At 52.5% G+C, this 23,216-nt stretch overlaps 9 protein-coding genes across 9 annotated transcripts; 3 read left to right on the forward strand and 6 right to left on the reverse strand.

Annotated features, from left to right (window-relative positions):
* Positions 1-1,843: 1,843 nt before the first annotated feature.
* BJX68DRAFT_272528 (uncharacterized protein) lies at positions 1,844-2,371 on the reverse strand (the record flags this gene model as incomplete). The annotated part of the gene is made up of 3 exons (XM_071047228.1): positions 1,844-2,080; positions 2,134-2,198; positions 2,287-2,371. 3 exons carry the CDS (start codon positions 2,369-2,371, stop codon positions 1,844-1,846), a joined length of 387 nt encoding a protein of 128 aa, XP_070893096.1.
* A 917-nt stretch (positions 2,372-3,288) lies between these two features.
* On the forward strand, positions 3,289-4,425 carry BJX68DRAFT_259180 (5'-methylthioadenosine/S-adenosylhomocysteine nucleosidase family protein; the record flags this gene model as incomplete). The annotated part of the gene is made up of 2 exons (XM_071043660.1): positions 3,289-4,181; positions 4,269-4,425. The coding sequence occupies 2 exons, from the start codon at positions 3,289-3,291 to the stop codon at positions 4,423-4,425; spliced, it is 1,050 nt and encodes a 349-aa protein (XP_070893097.1).
* BJX68DRAFT_211211 (uncharacterized protein) lies at positions 4,384-6,935 on the forward strand. The gene has a single exon (XM_071037729.1). The coding sequence runs from the start codon at positions 4,491-4,493 to the stop codon at positions 6,687-6,689; it is 2,199 nt and encodes a 732-aa protein (XP_070893098.1). The 5' UTR covers positions 4,384-4,490; the 3' UTR covers positions 6,690-6,935.
* A 43-nt stretch (positions 6,936-6,978) lies between these two features.
* BJX68DRAFT_248747 (uncharacterized protein) lies at positions 6,979-8,158 on the reverse strand. The gene has a single exon (XM_071041980.1). It carries the CDS (start codon positions 7,467-7,469, stop codon positions 7,188-7,190), a length of 282 nt encoding a protein of 93 aa, XP_070893099.1. The 5' UTR covers positions 7,470-8,158; the 3' UTR covers positions 6,979-7,187.
* On the reverse strand, positions 7,539-11,170 carry BJX68DRAFT_272530 (uncharacterized protein; the record flags this gene model as incomplete). The annotated part of the gene is made up of 2 exons (XM_071047229.1): positions 7,539-10,668; positions 10,722-11,170. 2 exons carry the CDS (start codon positions 11,168-11,170, stop codon positions 7,539-7,541), a joined length of 3,579 nt encoding a protein of 1,192 aa, XP_070893100.1.
* A 233-nt stretch (positions 11,171-11,403) lies between these two features.
* On the forward strand, positions 11,404-13,533 carry BJX68DRAFT_211223 (uncharacterized protein). The gene is made up of 3 exons (XM_071037730.1): positions 11,404-12,079; positions 12,139-13,051; positions 13,127-13,533. Exons 1-3 carry the CDS (start codon positions 11,676-11,678, stop codon positions 13,364-13,366), a joined length of 1,557 nt encoding a protein of 518 aa, XP_070893101.1. The 5' UTR covers positions 11,404-11,675; the 3' UTR covers positions 13,367-13,533.
* BJX68DRAFT_211224 (MFS transporter) lies at positions 13,534-15,999 on the reverse strand. The gene has a single exon (XM_071037731.1). The coding sequence runs from the start codon at positions 15,345-15,347 to the stop codon at positions 13,701-13,703; it is 1,647 nt and encodes a 548-aa protein (XP_070893102.1). The 5' UTR covers positions 15,348-15,999; the 3' UTR covers positions 13,534-13,700.
* Positions 16,000-16,017: 18 nt separating this feature from the next.
* On the reverse strand, positions 16,018-17,269 carry BJX68DRAFT_248756 (uncharacterized protein). The gene is made up of 4 exons (XM_071041981.1): positions 17,178-17,269; positions 16,762-17,111; positions 16,394-16,699; positions 16,018-16,342 (listed from the first exon to the last, which is right to left on the reverse strand). Exons 2-4 carry the CDS (start codon positions 16,968-16,970, stop codon positions 16,261-16,263), a joined length of 597 nt encoding a protein of 198 aa, XP_070893103.1. The 5' UTR covers positions 16,971-17,111; positions 17,178-17,269; the 3' UTR covers positions 16,018-16,260.
* A 25-nt stretch (positions 17,270-17,294) lies between these two features.
* Positions 17,295-23,166, reverse strand: BJX68DRAFT_248761 (uncharacterized protein). Its single transcript, XM_071041982.1, has 11 exons — positions 22,469-23,166; positions 21,847-22,408; positions 21,421-21,781; positions 21,123-21,367; positions 21,039-21,062; positions 20,758-20,980; positions 20,325-20,705; positions 19,709-20,266; positions 19,531-19,642; positions 19,212-19,478; positions 17,295-19,151 (listed from the first exon to the last, which is right to left on the reverse strand). Exons 1-11 carry the CDS (start codon positions 22,813-22,815, stop codon positions 17,813-17,815), a joined length of 4,419 nt encoding a protein of 1,472 aa, XP_070893104.1. The 5' UTR covers positions 22,816-23,166; the 3' UTR covers positions 17,295-17,812.
* Positions 23,167-23,216: the final 50 nt, after the last annotated feature.

Below are 23,216 nucleotides of genomic sequence, written 5' to 3' on the forward strand. Positions count from 1 at the left end.
GGACGAGGGAAACAGACCCACGAACTCTAGAGGGCACATGAAGGGAGCAGTCTTGAAGAATCCAGGGGCCAACATTCGACTCGGCCAGCTGAGGGATCAAAGCTAATCCCTGCGTCTCGGGCATTCACCGGACGACCCCACAGACGTAGCGACAGTAGTCTCCATATGGATGTATGCAAGATACTATCATTGGGAGAGTTTCAATATACCAAGCTAAAAATATACTAGACGCAGAAAGGGTTTGCAGAACGTCCAGTAGTCCGTGCAGCGTGACCGAGGACCTCGTGTGGAATCCACTTGGCAATCCACTCCAGCATCCACATTCACATGAAGCACCATACCGATATAATCTTACCACAAGCCGCGAGGTTTTCTATTTGGTTTTTTTTCGAAGCCGCGCTTGCGGGCTTGCATAGTCGAAAAGGCAACTATATTCAGTTCAAGGGCATGAGTTGTACGATTGAAGATGATATGTTGCTTAGGTTGAGGGGTCTGGAAGAGGCGTATAATAGGAAGTGGTAAAGGGTACTATAGCATTGTATTGACTGTTCAGGACCCGGCTAATAATTATAACATAGCCAATGATTTGACAACAGTCAAGGAAGGCATTGCTAGAAGGCTTGGTTGGACTTGCCACTTATTCTAGGGAAGCTGCCCGCACTGGGGCTGTACAGAATGGGCGGATCAAAGCCTTGGCATAGCAGGTCATTTCATCAGCTCCCTCAATCTGGGGTGTTCGTCGTGCAGTCTCAACTCTCCAGTGTAGAACATGTAGTCACCTGGTCAAGTCTCGCGCTGTACATGAAGCCAATCCCTTGAGCGCTATATCCATTTGGTAGATAATCAATTTCCAGTTCCATGATTTTGGATCGAGTATCTGTCGTCGAATGCCGATACCCCCTCCGCCAGACAATATTCTAGGGCCAGCGGATGGAGCAGCCGCACGGCACAGGGACTTGACCAGATGGCTGCCTAATCAAGTTTGTCAAGTCTCCAATTCCTGTTTGCAACAACGCACATGCCACTAGCCACAGCCACACACTCTTCCGAGTCCTGGCGCGCAATCTCCAACCTACCAACAACCAGTCACTCGCATACCATGATAACCGCTGTCAAAAAGGCAATCCAGCATCTATCATCCGTCATCCGTCACGCCCAAGCCCCAACTCACTTGGTGTATAAAATGCCTTGGACATTTATTAGTCAAGCTGCAGTGAGCTCATTGACGGTGAGTGTAGATGAGGTGAGTGAGACTGGCCCTAACGATCTATCAATGACTCTGCACTTGTCCGGCATCCTAGCATCGATGAGAATCACAAACGCATTTACAATGGTACCCTCGCCGCCAGCTCCTTCCACCAGCCATTTCTCTCCCCTCGACCGCCCTCCTAGCCATACGCATCCAGAAGTCTAAAGACATTCACAATCCCCGGACCCTTCCTCAGATAATACTGCAACTCTTCCGTCACAACATACAGTTTGGGTGTTCCGGCGTGGTATTCAGATCCATCTGCCACCGCTCATCAATCGAAAAGGGCGGCCATTCAAGAATCCCGTGGCAATCGACGGGAGCCGTCACATTCGACATGTTTGCTTTTGCGTTGGAAATGGATATCACAGGTGTATTATGGATAATAAAATGGCCCCAGGTCTTCTGGAACGCATGCTTGAATCCCGGACTCGGTATATCGGATGAGAAGTACGCGAAGGAGTCTGAGCCGTGGTAGGATGGTGTAACCGAGTCCTGGTACTTCCAGGCTATCCGACCGTCTTGGCTGAGTGCTTCTGCGAGCTATTGCGCAGGACAATCAAATCTCGCTTCGGCGTAGACGTTGAGGGCTGTTTATTGCAGGCCCGTTGCCATCCCCGAATGGCCTAGGGCTGTTGCGCCGCTGTTTCCGAGAGTGTCGAAGCCGATGCCGGTATTTGCCTGTTCTGTCCATTTGGTCCGGTAGACCCTGTTCGGCGCTGCTTTGTCGTCGGCTGTCAAGTTTGGGAATGTGAGGTTGAGGTGCGCGTCGAACCCCTGGCCGTCGACAACTGTGGGGTCGCTGAGGGGGACGCCGTCGTTGGCGTTGTTCTAGAAAGATAAAGCTACAGCAGGATCTTGGATAGTTTGATTTTTAGGCTTACCCCGACAAGCATCCGTTGCTCGCTGATGCGTCCGTGCAACACCTGCTGGGAGGAGATACCACCTCCTTCGGGATTAGTACAGGCCTCATATTGACAAAACTTCGGACCAGGGCTTCTGCCCGGCCGATGAAAGTTTGTGGCTCCGAAAGCCACCTCCCAGCCGCTTGAATACGACCTGATTGCAGGTCGCGATGACGCAGGCCCACGTCCGGAGGGAGAACCAGTCTAATGTGCACATGCTAGTAGATGAGTGAATGGATCTATCCGAGATTAGAAAAGAGATGAAGCCTGTATAGGCAAGAATATCTCAAAAATGGCAGGCCGGCATAGTTAGAGTTCCATCTCATATATCCCTTACAGTTTATTTTTGTACATCCTCTTCTGGAACTCGGAGAGCCGAAAAAAAAAAAAAAAAAAAAAAAAAAAAAAATAAGGATAAAAAAAAAGGATTTAAAATAGTAAGTATAAGAATAAAAAAAAAAAAAAAAAAAATAAGAAGAGAAGGCAGTTGTTATCGGCCAGCCCGTTGGAGAAATACGCGGAAGGTCGCATAGATGAGGAGCCTTGTCCAAGAGGCCTCGCGGTGAAAGAGTACTCCTTGAGTGAAAACAATAATAGATAGCCAGCGCTACAGTAATTCTTATTGTATACTCCATCTCTTTTGTTTAAATTTTATATTTTTTGGGTCTCTTGACATGGTACCTGCCGAATTATAGCGCAGCAGGATGAACGATCAGATTCGAAAATAAACGGAAAGCGCAATTGGACAGAGTCTTCTCCCTAATTGTCGACATCGATAGGAAAGCTTCCTGCTTCAGTCCTTTACTGGGTAGAAGCATGATCCCTACGACAGCTCCAAATATTCGGTAAGCATTACCGCCAAAGCGTTCACTGGGCGTCTTGGGACCCCTCACCGGGGATATCGTCCAATACCATCCGCTCGGCAAAATATGCCCTTTCCGAATGGGCACAAGCCTATGCATATGTTGGGCGTGCAGTCAGCTGACGATCTTGTGCTTGAAAATATATGCTGCTGACCGGAGGACAGAGCAGGCTCTGTCGAAAACTTCTGTCAGTTATTGCGCGAACGTGGTCCATCCCCGGTTGGTTCGTTGCCCTATCGTCTCCGATCCTGCTCTAGTGATATTACGTGCAATGCCCCCCTTCCCCTACCATGCCTACACCGTTGGATACGTCTCCGCCTTACCCATCGAACTCGCCGCGGCCGAAGAGCTACTAGACGAGAAACACCCCTCCCCTCCGCACGATGACAACGACAGCAATATCTATACCCTGGGGCGGATCCACAATCACAATGTCGTCATTGCTGCTCTGCCAGCCGGCAGGCTAGGCCACAATCCGGCAGCCGTGGTCGCGTCAAGGATGCAAGACCGGTTCCGCTGTATCCGATTCAGTTTGCTCGTCGGCGTCGGCGGCGGAGTGCCCTGCGATGCACATGATATCCGGCTTGGGGACGTGGTCGTCAGTCAGCCACACGGCGGGCATGGAGGGGTAGTCCAGTATGACTTTGGCAAGAGTTTACCTGGCCGATTTCAGAGGACGGGGTTTCTGAGTTCCCCGCCCGATGTCCTCCTTCATGCCCTAACAAAGCTGCAGGCGAGACAGATGGCGGGCAGTCTCAATCTCTCTATTCATTTGGATCGCTTCGAGCGTCTACCAGAGTTCTCGCGGACTCACGCGGGCGATGACCTTCTCTTCGAAGCCAGTTACTCGCATGTTGATGGTCCGACATGTGAAGCGTGTGATGGAAGTTTTCTGGTTAAACGCGGTGCTCGCGCTGCAGAGACGGTTATCCACTGTGGCACAATTGCGTCGGGGAACCAGGTGATGAGGGATGCAATCACGCGTGACGCCATCAGTCAGGAGCTGGGTGGGGCGCTGTGCTTCGAGATGGAGGCGGCGGGCATGATAGCTTCGTGTCCCTGTCTGGTCATCCGGGGGATTTGCGATTACGCGGATTCGCACAAGAATAAGGCTTGGCAGCCATATGCAGCAGCGGCGGCTGCTGCCTGTGCGAAAGAGATACTGTCGCATATTCCTGCGGACGCAGAGAGTCCCCACCAGGACGGCGCCAGTGTCATTGCACGCGCTAATACTGGGAACCTTGGCCCAAGGCCGCATAGCCCCAAGCCCACCGTTTTTAGTACAGCGCCTATCACCCTCAACACAGTGTTCAATGTGGAGGATGGGTGGATGGAGAGTATTGAGGACGTGCTGAGCAGGGAAACATGGTCCGAGGTTGTCGTTGCAGGGGATCGGGGCAGTGGGTAAACTTATCTAACACTGGACCACTTTTGCACAGGCGCTGACGATTTCTACTTAGGAGGACATGTGCAATGGCCAGGATAGCCGCCAAATTCAAAGATACACATTCAATATTCTGGTTCTCTGCCAAAACGCCCCGGGCATTTCACGACGGGTTCGCCAGTGCCACAGACGCAATCCACCAGGCTAATTCTAGCAGCGACCATACATCGCACTGGGATTGTATCTCAGAGTTACAGCTGTGGTTGTCAAATGTGAGTCACGGTAGATGGCTCCTCTTCGTGGACGATCTGCCCCGCGACTTCGACCTTGGAAAATTATGGACGTTGTTCCCGAAAAGCAACCTGGGCAGCGTAGTGATGGGTACGGACCTTCATGATCTGGCCGGCTTTGAGGGTACAACCGTCCGATCAAATCCTGTTATGCCTTTAGACAGTGGTGTTGGTTTGTTCATCTCCGTATACGGTGATGCAAGTGACAATGTGGCGGCCGCTGCTTCGGGCATTGTGCAAGCAGTGAAATCACACCGGTTTGGAATTATTCTCGCAGCTTCTTTTCTGTCCTCGCATCCACAGCTTTCAAGAGAAGAATACCTCCAGAAGCTGACAAGTGACGCTGCCGGGCATCGAGATATCCCACGAGAGGTAGCCCTCCCACTCTTTGTGCACTTGAACGCGCTCGTGGGCACCCCTGCCGGCTATGTCCTGACCGTCCTGGCTCTTCTACACAGTCAACATATTGGGGATAAAGTGCTAAATGCCTTCCAAATTATCGAACCAATCGACAGTTCTTGCCCAGAGTGGCTGTCCGCTTTTACCCCGATGATGCTGCAACAAACATTAAGCGCCCTCCAGAATCGGTTCCTCCTGGAAGTCAAAAGAGACAATAATGGCGCCTATTACGCGGTCCCGGAGTGCGTGGTGCTTTGTGTACTGCAGAATCTTCGTGACGATCCGCCAACCTTCCGGCGTGCCCTCAAAGTGGGCCTGACGTTGCTAGATTCCAGCGTCTCCCCGCGGAGCGTCAAGACCTTCAAACGGCTGGACGAGTCCATCCAGCTGGTTGAGCGCCACTACACATGTCTCTCCCGCCACGCTGCCGACGCACCAGAAACCCGCGGAGCCCTAGGGGATTTCCAGAATCTCGGCCTGTTAGTCGCGTTGTACCACCTCGGCCAAGCAGCCAAGCTGGGATGCAACGTCTCCATCTCTAGATCATTTCGGCGATGGCTGGTAAGAAATCGCACCCTATCCGGCGACGACTGCATCGACCCTCTGCTCTGGGACGAGGTGTCCCCATATCTGGCTCGCCACCCAGCCGAGCCTGCGCCGGTAATCTCCCAGTGGTGTGCGCTGCACATCGCAGGGCCGGTATCATCTGTGCTCTGGTTCAACGTCAAGAACCTTCTTGTATTTTCTGCTTTATCCCGTACCTGGTTTACTATCAAGGACGATGTGCTGGATGGGCTCCGTCCTCTCGCAACGACTCGGAGGTATGCGAGTGCCGCGGAAATCGAGGACCAAATCAACGAAGCAGCCAACGAAGCAATTGGCGAGGTTCTCACATCGGAGACGGAGGAGTATGTGCACTCTGGAGCACAATCAGCCTCCCAGTCTGTCCTGAGCTCGATCGTCTCCTTGGTTGCGCAGATTCCCGACGACGAGTGGGTCGGACTTCTCAGAGTCTCACACCAAGATCTGACCCGTATCATCTTGGAAGCAACGTCGCTGGGCATTTACGAGCTCGGGCCCCTCGCCGGGAGTGCTTGGGCTCCTGTGCTGGAAAAGGCGAAACGAGGCATAATCACCCGGATGAATTCGCTGGTTCAGCAGTCGAGCAGCATAGAGAGCCTGGGTAAAACGTCCAAATTCACCATTACCCAGCTTTCACGAGATGGTATACACGCTTACGTGGGTGAGGTCATGGACGCTACCTGGGAGGCGATACGCAGCGCGAGAATCTGGGTTGCAATAAAGATTCGGCTGGCGCTGTGCCTTGAGATGCTGTCGCAGATTGGCAACATCCCAGTGCTGGATCCTCAGCATGGGTTGGGTTTGAGTTCCGTAAGGGCCATTCTAACGGGGACCGATGAGATTTTGGCAGAGGGAATCACATTACTATCGCCGCAGTATCTGCAGAACTGGGAATGGCGTGCCATGAAGAGGCAGCTTCTGCTTCACCATCAAGCTATTCAGCAAGTTCTGCAGTTGCTGGATGGTACCGGCAACCGTTCAGACCCAACGGAGTCAGCGTTTGATGGCTTCTGGTGAGGCGTTTGGGGGACAATTCGTAGTAGCGAAAAATACACTTGCTTGACATCTAGTACTCGGCGGGTCCGAGTTCGGTGCCGAAAAGGTCGCTCATAACTCCCCGCAACTTTGTAGAATGTCCGCAGGTCGTACTACAATCATGGCAATCATGGACATTACGGGTAATCACCATTACTTAGAGAATTAAGAGATCCGTAGTAAATAAGTCCGGCCTAGAGGTGAGCGACGGAGAACTTCCTGAAGCGGTACTTAACCCTAAGTTGCGCTCTCAGCTAATTTCCTTGTTCACCTCCAAACATCGCTATCCCGAAGACGATGAAAGCCCTGCGGCTCGATCTCCATCCCCCCATCCCCAGCGCAGCAACGAGCATCCCCAGTATCCTTCTTTCGTAATGCCAACACACACTAGTATGGAGAGGCCTATCAAGCCCATGAAATATTTAGGTGAATAGGTACAGATTATTCTAATACCCAGAGCTGACTACATGCCCTTTTTGACTAGGCTGGACAGCTACTTTGGAGCAACCACTTATTAAGTGCCAGCCAAACTAATCTTAGAGCCAGACCCTCCGAAGCTTGGATAATATTAGATCTAAAGTCTGATGGTGTGATTGAGGTGGGGTATCTTGGTGGGTGACGTGTGAAAGTCTTGTAGCGTGGCAGACCCATGACCCATGGCTTGGGTATGATCAATAAGGACCCTGTGACCATAGTAGCGAAAGGCCGCACCACCAGTATCTTGGCTGGCCAATGGTAGACGTAAGGCAAAGCAATTGCCATTGCTTGATGTCCACTTCTTAGAATAAGAAGCTAATTTCGGGGACAAGTTGTAGAGTGAAGAGCGTTCTTTCAGAGCCCTGAGTTGGTGTCCTCTGAGTCCCTTTGAAGGTTGTCTTTTTCTGTTGTATTAGAGGACGCACTACCATCCTGCTGCTCTCCGGCCGGCCTCTTGACATAGGGCACAAAATACGGCAGTAGAACCCTTGGAACAGTGGCGAGCATCCTACTGGTCGTCTCTGTAAGGTGTTCCCCGCTAGGCTGAAACGCCGCTGTGATTTTGTCCGGCTTGTCAGTCTGACAGATTGGTTTTGTGACGGAAGTTACAACTTCCGCAGGAAGAGAATGACGATGGTCCAAGCCAGAACGAAACTCTCTCGGATCAATATAGAGAGTATCACCTGAAGAACGATAGGCCGCGGTTGACCCAGACACCTGAAAAGGAATGGCAGCGATATTACGAGGCGCTCTTGGAGAATAATGAGGCGAGTTTGCTTCGCATCGGCCCGGAAGATATCTAGGCAGATCGTGGGCGTGCTGTGGCTGTTCGCTTCCGGGCCTGAACTGATCACCCCATTGGGAAGGAGCATGAGCAGAATCTAGGGTCTTCAATCTTGGGAGCGGCGTGGGCTCGATGCTCAACTTGACCAATTTCGGATTGCGTGGGACGATGAATCTCCCAATAGCGGACCAGCGGCTCCGCGTATGTCTGAGTTTCTTCTCCATGGCCTTCGCGCGGTCTGGCAGAAGCGCGCCGAAGATTTCTCGCACCTTGGAATGAACCGAACTCTGCCTGATCACAAGGGGATCCGCGTCATGGCTTATAAACAAGTCAGCGATGTCGGCCCAGTGCGAGAGTATCGATATCTTTTGCGTTTGTGGCAGGGCGTTGTCCCCGGCGCATTTGGCGGCTTGCTCGAAGACCTTGATCCACGGCGTCTGATCGTCACCAAAGGCTTCGTTGGGGTCTTCTTTATTTTCGAGGAGAACCTTGATGAGCTGTCTACTAGGTAACAAATATCCGCCCCCTCCTCCTGGCCCACCTGGGTCTGGGTGCTCGCAGAACGCCGGATACGTCGCGTGGCTGGTGATGATCCAGTCAAGATTTGGGCGGTCGGCTGAGAATGCAAACCGCGGGAGCCCAGCTTCGAATTTGGAGAGAATATATCGCTTGAGATTGGCCTCCGCCGTGAGCGCGAGGAATCCGACTGCACGGGAACTGTTATCCACCGGGGATTTCCACCGGGTTGCAGTCCAGTCAGTGATCTCTCCGCACATGCGGGAATCGCGAAACAGTTGCGCCGCTGTCTTGTCCAGTTCGTCAAGATGCTTTGTTAGGGCTCTTTTCTCAACTGACTCTGATGATTCTGCAAGCTGGAGACACATTTCGGTGACTCTCCAGATTTCCTCTCTCGTAATTCTATGCCACGGTAGTGTCTTTAGTACGAGGAGCGCAGCACGAAAGATTGAGCAATACGGATCATATTGGCCTAGTGACGGGTCGAGGATTCTTCGGCGCATCGCGTTGCTTTCGAGGAAGTCCTTGGCTGTACGATGCAGATATGTAACTTTTCGGTCAGGCTCGGAAATTTCACCACCGTCAGGTGCATCAAGGGAACATTTCTCAGTCTGGTCATCTTGGTCTTCTGCATGAAAGGAGACTCTGTCAATATCATCATCAATGCGATAAGACTTTGCTGTCCCTTCAGCGGAAACAGGACCCCCGTAGCTCCCAACACCGTTGCCCTGGAGAGCGGGTGGTTTGAGGGGGCTCGGGATCTCAAGGAAGCCCTTGCAGCATGCCATGAGCCTTGTCTTAATAGCATGATACTTTGACAGTCGCTCAGCGTCTGTAAGTGGTTTGATCGGCGCCGTGAATGCAATGGTAGGGTCCTCCTCGTCGGCAAAGTAGAACGTCAACGCGGAGAGTTGCCCTGTCGCCGCCAGGGCAATCTGGAAGTATTGCGACGAGTGTTGATAGTAGAACGGTTCAATGCTATCAAACATCTTCAGATACAGGGCTTCCAAATCCCCTGGGATATCTTCGAGCCTGCGGTGAAGATCGGATATGCGGTCTGCGTTTGTGAATCCCTGGAGCAGGGATTTGACCACCAGGTCAACCCAGAGAAAAACGCCCGATGATTTCTGCGCAATCTCCAAGACAAGGCTACTCGCAAAGTTCTCTTCAGCGGCTACTAGGGACCGAAAGCCTCTATGGCTGGAGAGGTTCTTCCATGTAAAGCGAACAATGTCCGGGAATGTAAGATCCTGGAGCATCAGATGGGCTCCGGTGGAGAAAGCCGTCTCAAATACGGGCCACGGTCTGCTAGCAAGACAGAGCTTGACATTGTGCTTCTTGGTAATGGAGAATAATTCCTCCACAAAGGCGTCGTGTGGCCCCTCGCACTCATCCAGCCCATCAATGAAGAGGCAAAGCCGGTATGTGTGCCCGCTCTTTGCCAGGAGTACCCGAAATGCTTGGTGAATCTCTTGCGCATTCCAGTCCCTCAAGTCTTGGCCAAAGAGAGTCCAAGTTTTCCAGCGACAGGGAAACGCCTCTGGCACCAGATCCGGGTACTCGGTCAATATCCCGTGCACGATGCTCCTGTATAACCCGTCAAGAGACATTTGTTGCAAGCTTCCGGAATTCCAAAAGTAAAAGTGCACCTTTACGAGAGGGAGGTTTCCCGCCCAGACGCGCAGATTCGCTGTCGTCTGCTGGCTTTTGCTCAGGAATTTCATTAGAGTGGATTTTCCTGATCCCGGCTTCCCCGTGATCCAGTATATACTCTCCTGTCCCTGTAACCACGGTGCGAAAAGGCGCCATTTCCGCGGGTGCCGGTCATTAGGCCCGGCGAATATCCATTGGAATGTATCCTGGTGGGCATTGGTTATGCGATAATCTCGGTCGTGCAAGTCAGGAAAGGACAGAAGCCCAATCAGCTGCTGTTGTGTCCGCTTCTTAGCTTTTCTTGCCGTGATTGAGCTCAGTTCGTCTCTGAAGATCGCCACCTGCATGGCAAGTGCGGTAGGCTGAGTGTTGGCGAGAACCTTGTCCATAAGATGAGTTTGCCATTGCGCTGGGGGCGATCGGCTTCCTGCGAACAAAAGGTCCAGAGATTTCGAGCTCAGCAGAGGTGCTTGTCGGTTTCCTGCGCCGCGGGTCGGGTCCTGATACGTGAAGGAGGGATCTAATCTCGCACTGAACCTCAATTAGCAGGTATAATCAGCTGGGTCCTCCCCTTTAATACTCACTAGATAGATATCAAAAGCGCCGTATTCAACCGTTGCTGATACACGATGATATCGTTCTTCATCTTCTCCACTCCCTGTCGCCCCCGCACGGCCTTCACTGCCTGACGCATGCTTCTCCACCGGCCAGAGCCACCCGGCAAACGGAGTTTGTTCAGAGTATCGATCAGCTCGGTCGCCACGTGGTTCAACCCCCTACAGGCTGCATTGATTTGAGCCCTGGCCTCCATTTCCAGGGAGCCTCTCTCGCTTCGAGAATATACACCGAGGGAGTCGACGAGTCTATTGTTCAGCTCGACGACCCGTGTACTCGCTGCAAGTAGGTCCGCATCTTCGACTAGAAGGCCGTGCCGCGCGCCTCGCAGCTTGTTGCCCTTGGAGATGATGCGACATGCGAAATCGACAAACTGGCAGACACTTGCTGCGAGACTGATTGCTGACATGGGCTCCATCTTCTCCCTTCCTGAGGTTTTATGTCACTCAAGGGTCGTGTTATTGCTAGGTTGATATGACCCATGAATAGAGCAATGGAAAGAAGTCAGTTTCGCGAGGCTTCAGTATTTGAGGGAAGAGGGGATATTCTGATGCGCTCACGGGACTCTGTGGCTGTGCCGGGCAGGGAAATATGGGGCTTTGGCCCCGACCAGGGTCTGCCTTGGGCATTTAATGGTGGCCTGCTGTCCCATGGGACAGCGGCTTGGATCCCTGCAAGAAGGCGACGCATGGATACGTGGCAGGCCGAGACATGCCGTCCTAGAAGGATGTTTGCTTCTTCTTGGCGCACTGAGGCGCTTGATTCCCCAGTGATCTTGGCGAGGAATGTGACCACAGCAGGCTGTGTCGCTCAATCCCACCCTCTTCCTCATCTTATCCCAGAAGGTTCAGAGACCACTTTCTGCCTTAACCCTCCTGCCACAACTTCACCACCAAACCCAGTATAGAGGCAAGAGAAGAGCCATGGAAGAGAACCACAAAATCACCCGAACACTTCGCGCCCATCATGATCTTCTGGACGAGGTCAAAACCACTCTTCTCAGTATCTGCGAGAGGCTTTCGACCCCGCATTTCAAATCCCTCAGCGACGCCCTCTCGGCACCAAAGCATGTTGTGGCGTTTATCTTGGCTCTCAGCAAGGATCTGGCCGAATGCGTAACAGACTACCATGAACTGATCGTACAACACAGTCAAGTAGTGCAGCATAATCGCATCCTAGAAGCCCACGAGGCATTGGTTAGACAGGCGAAGCAGATGGCGGAAAAGCAGAAGTTTCTGGAGTTTGAGAATGACATCTACCGGAAGATGTTCAAGGAGCCTGACAATCCCAAGGATATCGCGCAGTTGAGAATAGCAGGGCTGGCGAGGTTCGTGAATCAACGGTCCAATGTCCCTGCTCCGCTAACTTGTGGATATCGTGCGATAGGCCAAACTCATCGCATACTAGGGAGGCTGAGCCGAGGGCTCTGATGCTTTCGGTCTCTTGTCTCCGCCAGGCACGAGATCACGAGGTTGGTACAAACGCTATGACGAACAAGAAGGTCCACTTTGGATCAAATTCAAGTCGGTCGGACAACAAAGAAACGAGGTCTACTGACGGCGGACGACACACGGAAGCGGCCAGGGCGGCCGAGGTAAACTCTGTGCCTTCCAGTTCCTTGGCCGTCGACGTTCAACAGATGGACACGGCCCAGGAGGAGACTCACGACTGGTACAGCACAGAATCCGACAAAGGGCCCATACGCGACGCGTCTGGCCAGCCTACCAAGGAATTGGACAAGGGAGACGATCTGACCAGCCCCTTGACCAAACCCCCAGATGTCATGAGTTTCGCAGCCCCGGCAGGAAGCAGAGGCGGGAACAGGACGTTCATCTACGAGTTCAGTGACACCGTGCTGTTCAAACCGAATCCTCTTTATCCGCCGCGCAGTGGTAGGATAGTCTCAGGGGTGGAACCGGGAACGATTGTGACCGCGACCTGTCCAGGGAAGCCCAATATACGAGTATCTCCCTCAGAGGACCACGATGCCTTGATTCAGCGTCCGTCGCCCACACGGTTGGTGTACCCAGCGACTGATATCAACGTCTCGCATCCGAATGGCAAGATGCGGACAAAGCTGGGTCCTCCGCTGCCGAAGACGCTCGAGGAGCTTCATGATGGTGCCACAAAGGAAGTTGTCGTCTTCAGAACGGACCCCAGTACCGAGGGAAGTAAAAGGAAGCAAATCACCCTGGATATCCGCGTAAATTGGGGATTGAATGCCGGACAGGAGATCCAGGCGACGGTGGAACCGTCTCAAGGGCATGCCAAATGCACCATCGCGCTCAAGATATACGAGGTACGTCCAATTATTCCCTCCGCCCCCTGATACTTCATCTCGTCCGTCCCGATGCTAAGTGTCTTTATTGCGTAGATTGAGCACCCTGTTTTCTCTCGAGATAGAGCGGACCTGTCGATTGCTTGCATTGGCGGCAGAGATATCATCGGGCTGGAGTCCCTTAGGATCACGACGATTGATGGTAGGAGACATTGGTTAAGCTGGAACGAAATGTTGATCGGGGCGCAGGCGCAGAAGGGCATGCCGATGGCATTTACTGGCATGGAGGTTTCGAGAGGGCAACTCCGGATCTATCAAGATGTAGAAGTGTCTTGATATCAGACGGTGCTGGGGACAGATCCTCGGCACTCCTTTTGCTTCGTTCGTTTCCCCTCTCCGTTGACCTGCGATCTCCTGCCTTGATTCCGGCAGCGAGGAGGAAATATCGTCACGATCCCACGACCTCCTACGGTCAGCTCTAGTGTAGAGTTGCCCAGAAGCATGAGCTATTGTTCGGTCAATACCATGTATGAATGGATGTCATACTCAGTAAGTAGGGTAGGCCTGTGGACAATTCCACATTTTACTTCTTTGATCGGGTACAGGGATACTAATAGTCGAATTCCGTCCTTCGAATGCATCATTTCAAGAGATATTTACAGGTAGGGAGCTACCGATACAAATAAAGCCCCGTCCTCCGCTTCTGCTCATCATCGCCCCCCTGCGAACTCGCCAACCTGGACCGCGCCCGAATCGCCGCCCCCTTCTTAAAGAAAACAAACGGGATAAACGCGAGCACCGTCGCCGCAATCGCCAAAATCAGCCCCGCGTACTGACTGCCCACATTGTGGAAAAACTGCGACGCGAACAGCGGCGCGACGGCTCCGAGCGTGTTTCGCAGGAACCCCTGGCCCGCGATTGCGGATGAAGAGTTCTCGCCATAGCAGTCTGACGTGAAACTATACGTCGACTCGAAGATGTAGAAGATGCCGATTGCGATTGGTGCGAGCGCGATGACCGGTCCGATCCAGTGGAGGTCGGCGTACTGCGTGAAGCTATAGATGAAGAGGCCGATGGGGAGGGCAAAGGCGCCCCACATTGCGCCGTAGAGGCGGGATTCCGGGACGATGCGGCGGTCGTTGGCGGCCGAGATGCGCTCGTACTTCCGGATCTGGATAAAATTGGTCGCGAAGCCGATTGTTGTGCCGATGCACAGGGAGATGTAGGGGAGGCCCGCGACGCCTTCGCTCCACCCGCGCTTCTCTTGGAATGTGATGGGGATGACGGAGAGGAAGAGAAAGGTGACGAACCAGGCGAAGCCGATCCAGATGCCAAAGGCGAGGACGGCGGGTTCGGTCACGAGCATGTTGATGGCCTTGACGGAGGAATTGTGCAGCATGTGTTTTAGACTGGGTGCTTCGAGGTTGCTCTTTGCGCGGTACCGCACGTCGCCGGTTTTCTCGCGGAGGAGTTTTGCGCGCTTCGCCATGATTGCGCCGCCCCGGGTTTCTTGCAGGAAGATGGCGACGAGGATGATGAGGGGGATGTTGGCTAGACCCTGGATTCCCTCGATCCAGCGCCATCCGATCGTTTCGTCGATGAAGCCTGCGTAAATCGGGGCCGCGACGGTTCCGAGGATCGCGACGTACGAGAAGCTGGCCATGGGCACGGCGCGGTTGTCGGGGGTGTACATGTCGCTAAAGGTGCCACCGACAAGGATCGTCCCGACGCAGCCGAATAGGCCGAGGAGGGCGCGGCAGACGAGGATGGTTGCAATGTTCTTGCCTAGAGCCAGGCCAATGAACATGATTGCAAAGAGGATGTATGCGCCGATGTAGATGACTTTTCGGCCGACGAGCTCGCAAAAGGGGGCGAGGAAGAGGGGGGCCAGGGCGCATGTGAAGTTGAATGTAAAGAGGCCTAGCTGGCCGAGCTCTTCTGATACACCGAGGTCGCTGGTCATGTTGCCGATTCCTGAACTGTACGCTGTTGTAGCCAGGCCGACGAACAGGGTCATCAAGCAGAGTAGAACTGAGATGACGGCCTTTTTTCCGGAGCTCCAATTGAACGGGTTCTCACGGTCGCCGTCCAGAAAGTCGAGAACGAGAACATCCTCGTTAGATTCTTCTATATGTCTTCCTTCCAACGCCGTCGCGGGGAACTCGAAATCGACTTCTTCAGGGTCTCCCCGTTCGGTGGAAATGGGTGCCAGTGATTCCGAATCCTCACGGAACTTCCCACCGACAATCCACGCTTTTGGCTTTAATCCATCGTCATTATGCGTGGAACCCTCGCCGGATGATTTAGATGGCGGCATTTTGGCGTGTAATTGGGAATCTCGTGTATTGTTCCTGGCTGGAAGCGCCCGATTTGAACTGCGGAGAAATACCGGAGGAGGTGAGACGAGGTATAAATACTGGAGACACTCACAGGTACACCATCCCACACGGGAAACCCGTCACGACGCTAGAAAACCGGTTGGGGCGACACCGATGTCATCGTGCGCAGATATCGGCGCCGGGTGTTCTTCGGCATGCCGAGTGCGATCCACCGGGCCACCGAGGACCAGGGAAGATCCCGAAATCTTGGCTTCCGAGTGGTCAATCGCGAGTGCGAGACCGGTCCGGTTCCTGAGCCCGAGGTGGGCCGATGACGATCGTGCGTTGTTCAGAATCTTCTTTTCTTCACCGCAGTCTGTTCGTGAGTCGTGAGTCGTCCGATAGACTGGCTCGGTCAGCATTCGTCTCATCAGTGTCAATCTCTTACGGTGTGTATCACGATTATCCAATGGCTTATGAGAGGGGCTGCTACGTCATGGGCCCGCCGTTTTCTGTTGTATGGCTTCGTTCCTGATGAAGTGGATTTTCCCTCATTTTTCTCTTGTTCTCTCGCGTCCGCTCCTTTTCGATAGGAACTGCCCCCTTGTGCTACCTGGAAGGGGAATTTAGTAGAATCGATAACTCATAAACATAGAATCGGAACTCCGTCTCTGATCTCATGATACACCAGTTCCGTAGTATGCCTGTGGCCCCATGTACTCCGGAGTAGTTCCGCTTCTTTTAGGTTTACTAGCGCTGAACGGCCCAGCCGTTTCACTTGGAGATCATCATCTGGATTCCTCAACGAAATCACGCAACACATTGTGGTCTGGGCGTATCTCCCCATGGCTAACCCATATCATACTCTGTAGAATAAATCACCTTTGGAGACCTTCCCCTCGCAGTATAGTATCACCCCTGACGAGCATTCCTCCCCACAACCGACCGATACAACTCATATAAACCCCACACAAACCTCCCAGAGTACAGCATTCTGTACGGTAGTTAGTTAGCCCACCCCCATCGGAGAGTTAGGTACACCTACAACAAATTTCCGGAAAACCACAGAAGCGCTCTCGCCAACACGCAACATCCATATTCCGGGCGCTCAAGCCCACCACAGCGATACACCAGATACCAAGGCCAGTCGCTCGGGTGATCTTGATCCGAAAGGTCGCCGGAGATCTGGTTGCCGATGGAGAGCGCCCAGAAGGCGGTTAGGACGGCGTCGAAAAGAAGGAGGATGTTATTGTAGCGGGTGCTGCCGCTCGGTCTGCAGCGTCGGAGGATGAGGCGGACGATCCAGGCGACGGAGGAGATGGCGGATATCGCGAGGTTTGATTCTGTTATCCTATATAGGGTCATAAGTCTTGTCCGGTTAACTGTTTCGATATGAAGAAATCGAAGACATACTCGTCACTCCAGACTTTGGGTATTGGGGGCGGTTCGCGATAATTTGCGAAGAAATATATTCGCGCGTGTGGATCGGAGTTCCACCCCTGAGTTCCTCCATACTGCCAGAGTATGGTTCGACATGCGTCTGGATAGGCGTGCAGAGAAAGCGATACAGCGATTAGGACTGAGATGAACTCCAACGTAAGGAAAATTCCGTAAAGCCACATATTGCCGGAGTGCTGTCAGTCGATGGTCTTAAGAAGGACTCTTCGCTTTAGTAGAGAGAATGGTACGGTGCTCTGGTTTCCGGAAATTGCGATGACTAGGGATTTTTTCTTAGAGCAACTCTCTACGTGAGCTGATTTGCCCTGGTTCCTTTGTCAGACATACTTTTAATTAGGCTTGTGAGATTCGACTAGACGAAAGTAACCTACGCTTGTTTGTATGCCATCCATGCAATGAATGTACTCTCCGCGCATAGAAAAAGAGAATGTCCGGCACTTTGAACCGTGAGGAACCATCCCCCTCCCCCGGCCCCCACACACCAGACCAGCTAAGAAACCTGCTCAAATACGCGCAGGGGGGCGGCTAAACTTGCATTAGCAGGGGTTCATGTAGGATTAGGGCTAGCTCCTTCTGCCCCGAGCCAAACGGAGCCGGCATCAATCAGTGAAATGTGATGGGATTTTTTCCATCTCGGCCGACCAATGAACAGTTTATCATGCTGCGGGTAAAACAACAAGGCACCCAAGTGAGGATGTAATCTATTCTTATTTGCTTCAAATGACATCTTGGGTCGATGTAAACAACAAATAGACTGATTGAACCGTCCCAATTGTTGACTCGCCATGATTGTTCGAATGTATCTAAATATATGAGCTTCTTGGTCACGCATCACCAGTGAGAAACTCTATAGGTGTTTGTGAAATCGACCTGGATGAGGGGAAGAGGAAGAGTAGAATGGAACCCAATACTATGTATCCTATATTTACTTCCCATCGTGCGGCCTGGAATGAGAATCTTTGCATGGCAGGGAGAGGTTTCACACTATGAGTTGCCGTTGCAATTTTCAAGGACCATGGATGGATGCGGGAGTAGCAGTACCAGACTCTAACAGCCCGCACCACTCCAGGAGTGTTCGGAATGGGGGTAGAGATCTCTTCGCGGCCACTGGCATCTGCCCTTTTTTTGCGCTGGTTGGATTTGCAGGCATACTTGCATTGGGTCCTTCGCCGCCAAAGTCGCCCGCTTGCTGGTTTTCCAGTCTCCACTGGCCAATGCATGTTGCCCCGTCTCCCTGCCAGTGGTCCTGCAGCAAGGTAACAGTATCAAACAACTTCCTACAGCCCACTTGGGTGCCGTCTTCGAGAGAAACGAGGCAGGAGAACTTGTTAGCACTGTGTTTTGTCTCTAAGTGACGCTTGAGGGCATCGTCGCGGGCGAAGGATTGTTTGCACATGCCGCAAGAAAACGGCTTTTTGCCGCTATGAGTCGGAATATGTCTCTTCAAAGCGGATTCTTTGGAAAATGACTTGTTACAATCTGGGCACTTGGGCCTTGGCTTGCTTGGTCCGGGCTTCCGTGTCTTGTGTTTTTGAGGCTTTGCGTAACGCGGTTCCTCCGAGTAATTGGCCTGTGGCATGCAATGCATTTCAGATAGGTGGGCTTTCAGTTGCGTCTCGACTGCGAAACCGAAAATGCCCCAGCTGCAATCAGGGACACTGCAGAGGTAGGCGCAGGTGTGTTTGCTCACATGTTTCTTCCGCTTGCCGGATGATTCGAGACCCTGGTGATATGTCATACAATTCATCCGGGGGCATTTGAATCGATTTGGCCCGTAAAGCTCCTCAATGGTCTTGAGCTCAGCATCTCTCGCACTGAACGACTCCAAGACAGATCTGATATCTGCGGTGGCTTTCCACAAAGTGAGGGCTTCTTCGGCATCGCTTGGGTCAGTCCCAGACAAGCCAGACTGCTTTCTGGCGCAGGCGACTGCTTCTACAAGCTGGTCGTAATTCGTTGATATCCCGTCTTCCGGACCCTTAAGAGGGGATAGGCTGCCCCGCAGTCTGACAACATTTGGATGAGGCTTGTAAGAGGCGGACCCAGACCAGCGCAAGCGAACGAGATTCACCACAGCCGGACGAAGGCGAGCCACATCCGGCTGTTTGAGATTGGCAAGTTCTTCCAAATGTGTCGCCCAGCAGGCGGTCGCATAGTCATGCAGCTGGTAGAAGCCGCTGAGCAAATCCAAGCGGATGTCCTTTTTATCCCGGCCGCAGTCAAACTGGGGGAGTGCAAGGTACGTGAGACACCGAAGTCCTAGGGAGAAATGCGCTTCATGAAGCGTTATCGAGAGCCGCGGACTAGATCTTTTTTCTGACCCAGTCTCCTTCTTTGTCAGATATCTAGCACATTGGTCAGTCTAGGTGCACCACGGAGAGCTACATTGCCGTAGAGAGGCTCACTGTCGCGCAGTTCCATGTACAAGTTCAACAGTACCATCGGGATGGCACCTGACAAGCGACGCGAACAGTTCAAATGGCGAGCTGTGCAATCGTCGTCCGACGTCGAAGCGCGGATTATCCGGATCCGGGCTGATGCAAACAGCGGTCTGTATCTCCTCCCATCGTAGCGGACGGCGGGCGCAGACGATCCATCCAAGTATTTCCTCGATGGGTCTCATCTTGTCGACTCCTCTGACTTCGCGAATGCGATGAATGATACGATCATAACTTTGCCACTTTCGTCAGCTGCTATCAAGTCTCTGCTTAGGCTGGGACCTACAGGCTGTCCAACTCGACCGGCAGGTTTTCTGAACGGAGCTGGTCATTAAGCTCATTGATACTGTCAAGTCCTTGAAGATACTTTGCGAACAGGTCGGCGAAAATGAACATTCCTGGGAGACATATCAGCAAGACTATATACTGCATGTTGTCCATCAGGTACGTGAAACGACGCCTACCTTTGGCACGCTGCACGATGATACCTTGAATGTCCTCGTTTGTTGTCTTGAATTTCTTGACTATTTTCTTATGCCATTCAGCAGCAAACCTGGATATATCAGCGCGATTGCTATCACCGATTTTTATGACCGGAATGCCGTGCAAGTCCTCGGCAGCGTGGCCATCCTCTTGACTAACAAAAAGACATCGAGTGGAGCCTAACTCAGTCGCCCCGTTCACATGGCGACGAAAACGAGCTGTGATATCGCGTCTGGCGGCAGTTCCGCACTCGTCCAGACCATCGATGACGATGTAGGTCTTGCGACATTCATCCAAGGATATGCCTAGTAACTCCTCGGAGACAGATGAGGATATTGGTGACCTGCTCGTGCAGTACCTATCGTGGAAGTAGGGCAATAGACCTGGATTGTGGGCAAGAAGCTGGGCTAAGACGGATCTGGTAATGCCATCGACCGAGTTACGTTTCTCGTCGCCATATTTGCAGTAGAAGTACGCCACATTCGCGCCTGGGGTTTCTAATAGCTTCTCAATCACGATAGACGCGAGGATTGTCTTGCCTAAAGTGGACAAAGTTAGCATACTGGCCGTTGTTTTATTGCCACGAGCTGGCCATACCTGCCCCCGGAATCCCGCTGAGCCACAGAAGGGGATGGAAGATATCGTCGGGGCTCGCCCATCGGTGGAATCGGCTGTCTTTGAGCAACCAATCGCCTGACCCTTTGTAGTCTTGCCACACTTTTCGCTTAAGAGCATGTTCCTTTTCATGCTCGACGGCCGAAAGCCACTCATGCACCGCCTTCGTATTCTCCCTTGACTGTTCCCTCCTCTTGTGCTCCAATTCATGTTTGTCCGTCAAATGTCGATTTCGGGTCTTCTCGAACTCGGCCAAGGACTGTTCATTCTCAATTATTCTTCGGTTCGCCGCAATCCTCTCCACGATCGTCCTGACCGTGAGATCGAAGTCCGTCCACCAGGCGTTGAACAGCTTCAACCATTCTAGGCTTTGATTAGCTTTTCGGTGATGCTCATGTTACGCATCTGCACTCACGTCGCCGTTTCAGGTGTCGAATAACTTGTGCATGGAACGACAAGATGTCCTTGTATATTATGTCCAGTACATCCCGGAAGTATGGGCGCGAGACGAACAGGGATTCGCGCCCCTGAACCTGAGGTATCTCTTGGCCAATGGATTGGTATGCACTCAACATGCAGTCAAACGGCTGATGTTCCGGTAGCCTATTCGTAGACTCGAGAGGACAACTAGAGATGATCTACAACATAATGATGGTACATCAGCATAAAATGTCGAGCCTTCTCCTCTTCGCCTACCTCGAGAATATGGTGCAGCGGCCCCTGTCCTCGTCTTAGCTTCGGTTACATTGAACAGCCCCCGGAAAACGCCAGGAAACTTACCCATACGTAGGCCATCGGATCCTGCCCGTCGGAAAACAGTTGTATCTTTGCAGTTAGTTCGCCGAATTGCTGCATCGATATCAAGAATTGTTCGAGTCTTCCCATGTACATCAGATTGCCGGACTGTTCCTGCTGCTCCTGGATCTTTCCAGCTAAACCCGTGACTGTGTCGAAAGTGGTACTCAAGAAGCTGTTCTTGTCGCTCTCCGTGAGATTCGATATCTTCCTGAACTCATCAAGCTCAGCTACAGAGTATTATCAGTAATGCTGTCCATTACAAAGAGTGGAGCTTTCCTACCACGTATGCTGCGTGCTGGTAACGCAGTGAGGTCTCCCGCCGGAGGGCCCGTTCCATGCTGGGAATTCCCCTGATCTGTGGGTTGACCCACCTCCTCTGGAGCAGTATGCGGGGAAGCCCGGCCATGCGCACCACTTTCGATGTCACTTTGAGATTTGTGGGCTCCTTGCTGGATCTCTGCCAGTCTTCTAAGGACAATATTGCAATCGTCGGATGATTTCTTGAACTTGACCATGTTGGAATGGTTGGCGTGTATAGGAAATGTCACATTTGTGCATGTGTCGAAAAACCCACAGGTTGCCGATCGTCTGCTCACGAGCATCATTTGTGGCCCGTCTAGCGTAAGTTTGCCATTTCTTTCCTGTCGCATTTGATTAGATCTCAGTGTATACATTTCTGAACGGGGTTTGCAGTGTCGCCACATACAACAGCCGTGGGTGACTCCTCCATCTCATAGGCCCAGCGAAACGTGCAGTGTTGATGAAGTGGCAGTGACGCAAACGCCTTGGAGAGCTCACGGACAAAGCTCTCGTTAGCTGAGAGCTCGCTAATGAGTTCCTCGTTTGGGTTGCCCCGGACAATCGCTTGTAATGCTTTCTGCTCCATACCCAGATTCGGCACACCAAAGAAGATTGCCCCGCAGACGGCATGTAAAAGGTCCTGATACGCCTTTCCTGTGTAGTTCTCAGTCAGGTCTCGCAAGGCCTGCTTGACGACCAGCCCACCAAGACTGTGCGCTAGAAATATGAGCGGCGTCTGAGAACTCGGGTCCCTTGCGGCATGGAGCTGATCGATAAGCCGCTTGGCCAGATCCGTAATCCTCTGGAAGGAACTGCTGCCCTTGAGCCGTGTATCGTAGCCGTATAATATCGCTCGCGTCCCATGTAGTTTCGTCAACTCGTCACGAATCCACATAAAGCGCTTATCACCTCCTCTTGGCTGCCATGACCCGAAAGCGTGGCCGGCCAGACCGGAGACTGCAATGCAACTACCGATGGTCAAACGGCAACACTACATAAACGAAGAAATAAAGAAGACTACCGCTTACTCGTAAGAGGGCTGCGAATCACCCGTATCATTCAGAGGAGTCAGGCCCATGAAGTGGGTGTCCAGGATGAAATCGGGGCTCTCGCTTCCATAATCTCTAGCAGGAATATTCCACTCCTCTTGGTCTGGATCACTTTGACTAATGAGGGAGGGCATAACACTGAAGGTAACAGTGGCGACTTTGGTGGAGGGGCCATATACATTCATGCTTGTCGCGAGCGACCGGACCCAAACGTTGGCCAATGGAACATTGCCGAGCCTCTCGCTGAGCAGACAAGCGACACCTTCTTTTGTTTCGACGGTCGCCGGCAATTCCCGCAATCGAAACACTTTTTTGGTCGGATCCATCGCTGCAGATCACTTTGATTGATGTCTGTCGCTGTTACTTCCTTCTCTGATTGCACAGCTTGGGTGGATTTTGTAGGCGAGTTGTGTGGCCACGACTCATATCGACGTTTGCCTGCCTGACCGCGTCATAACAGCAGACCTTGAGCAGTTGGTGAGCGACCAAACTCGGCGATCGCTCGAATCCTGGGGTGATGGAAGATGATTAATGTGACTTTTGCACTATGAAGTGTGATCCAGACCCACTGCTTAGGAGACGACAACTTTCCAGCATGTATGCTTGATTATTATTATTCCCCTCAGCCCAGCCGCAGCGGATGACTGAAGCGGAGAAGGCGGTCAGCAAGACCTGGGAGACAAAGCGTCAGCTTAGAGCCCTCCTTGTCTCAAAGAATTGATTTCAA

Source organism: Aspergillus pseudodeflectus (assembly GCF_044049435.1).
Source record: "Aspergillus pseudodeflectus strain CBS 756.74 chromosome Unknown BJX68scaffold_83, whole genome shotgun sequence".
Lineage (NCBI taxonomy): Eukaryota > Fungi > Ascomycota > Eurotiomycetes > Eurotiales > Aspergillaceae > Aspergillus > Aspergillus pseudodeflectus.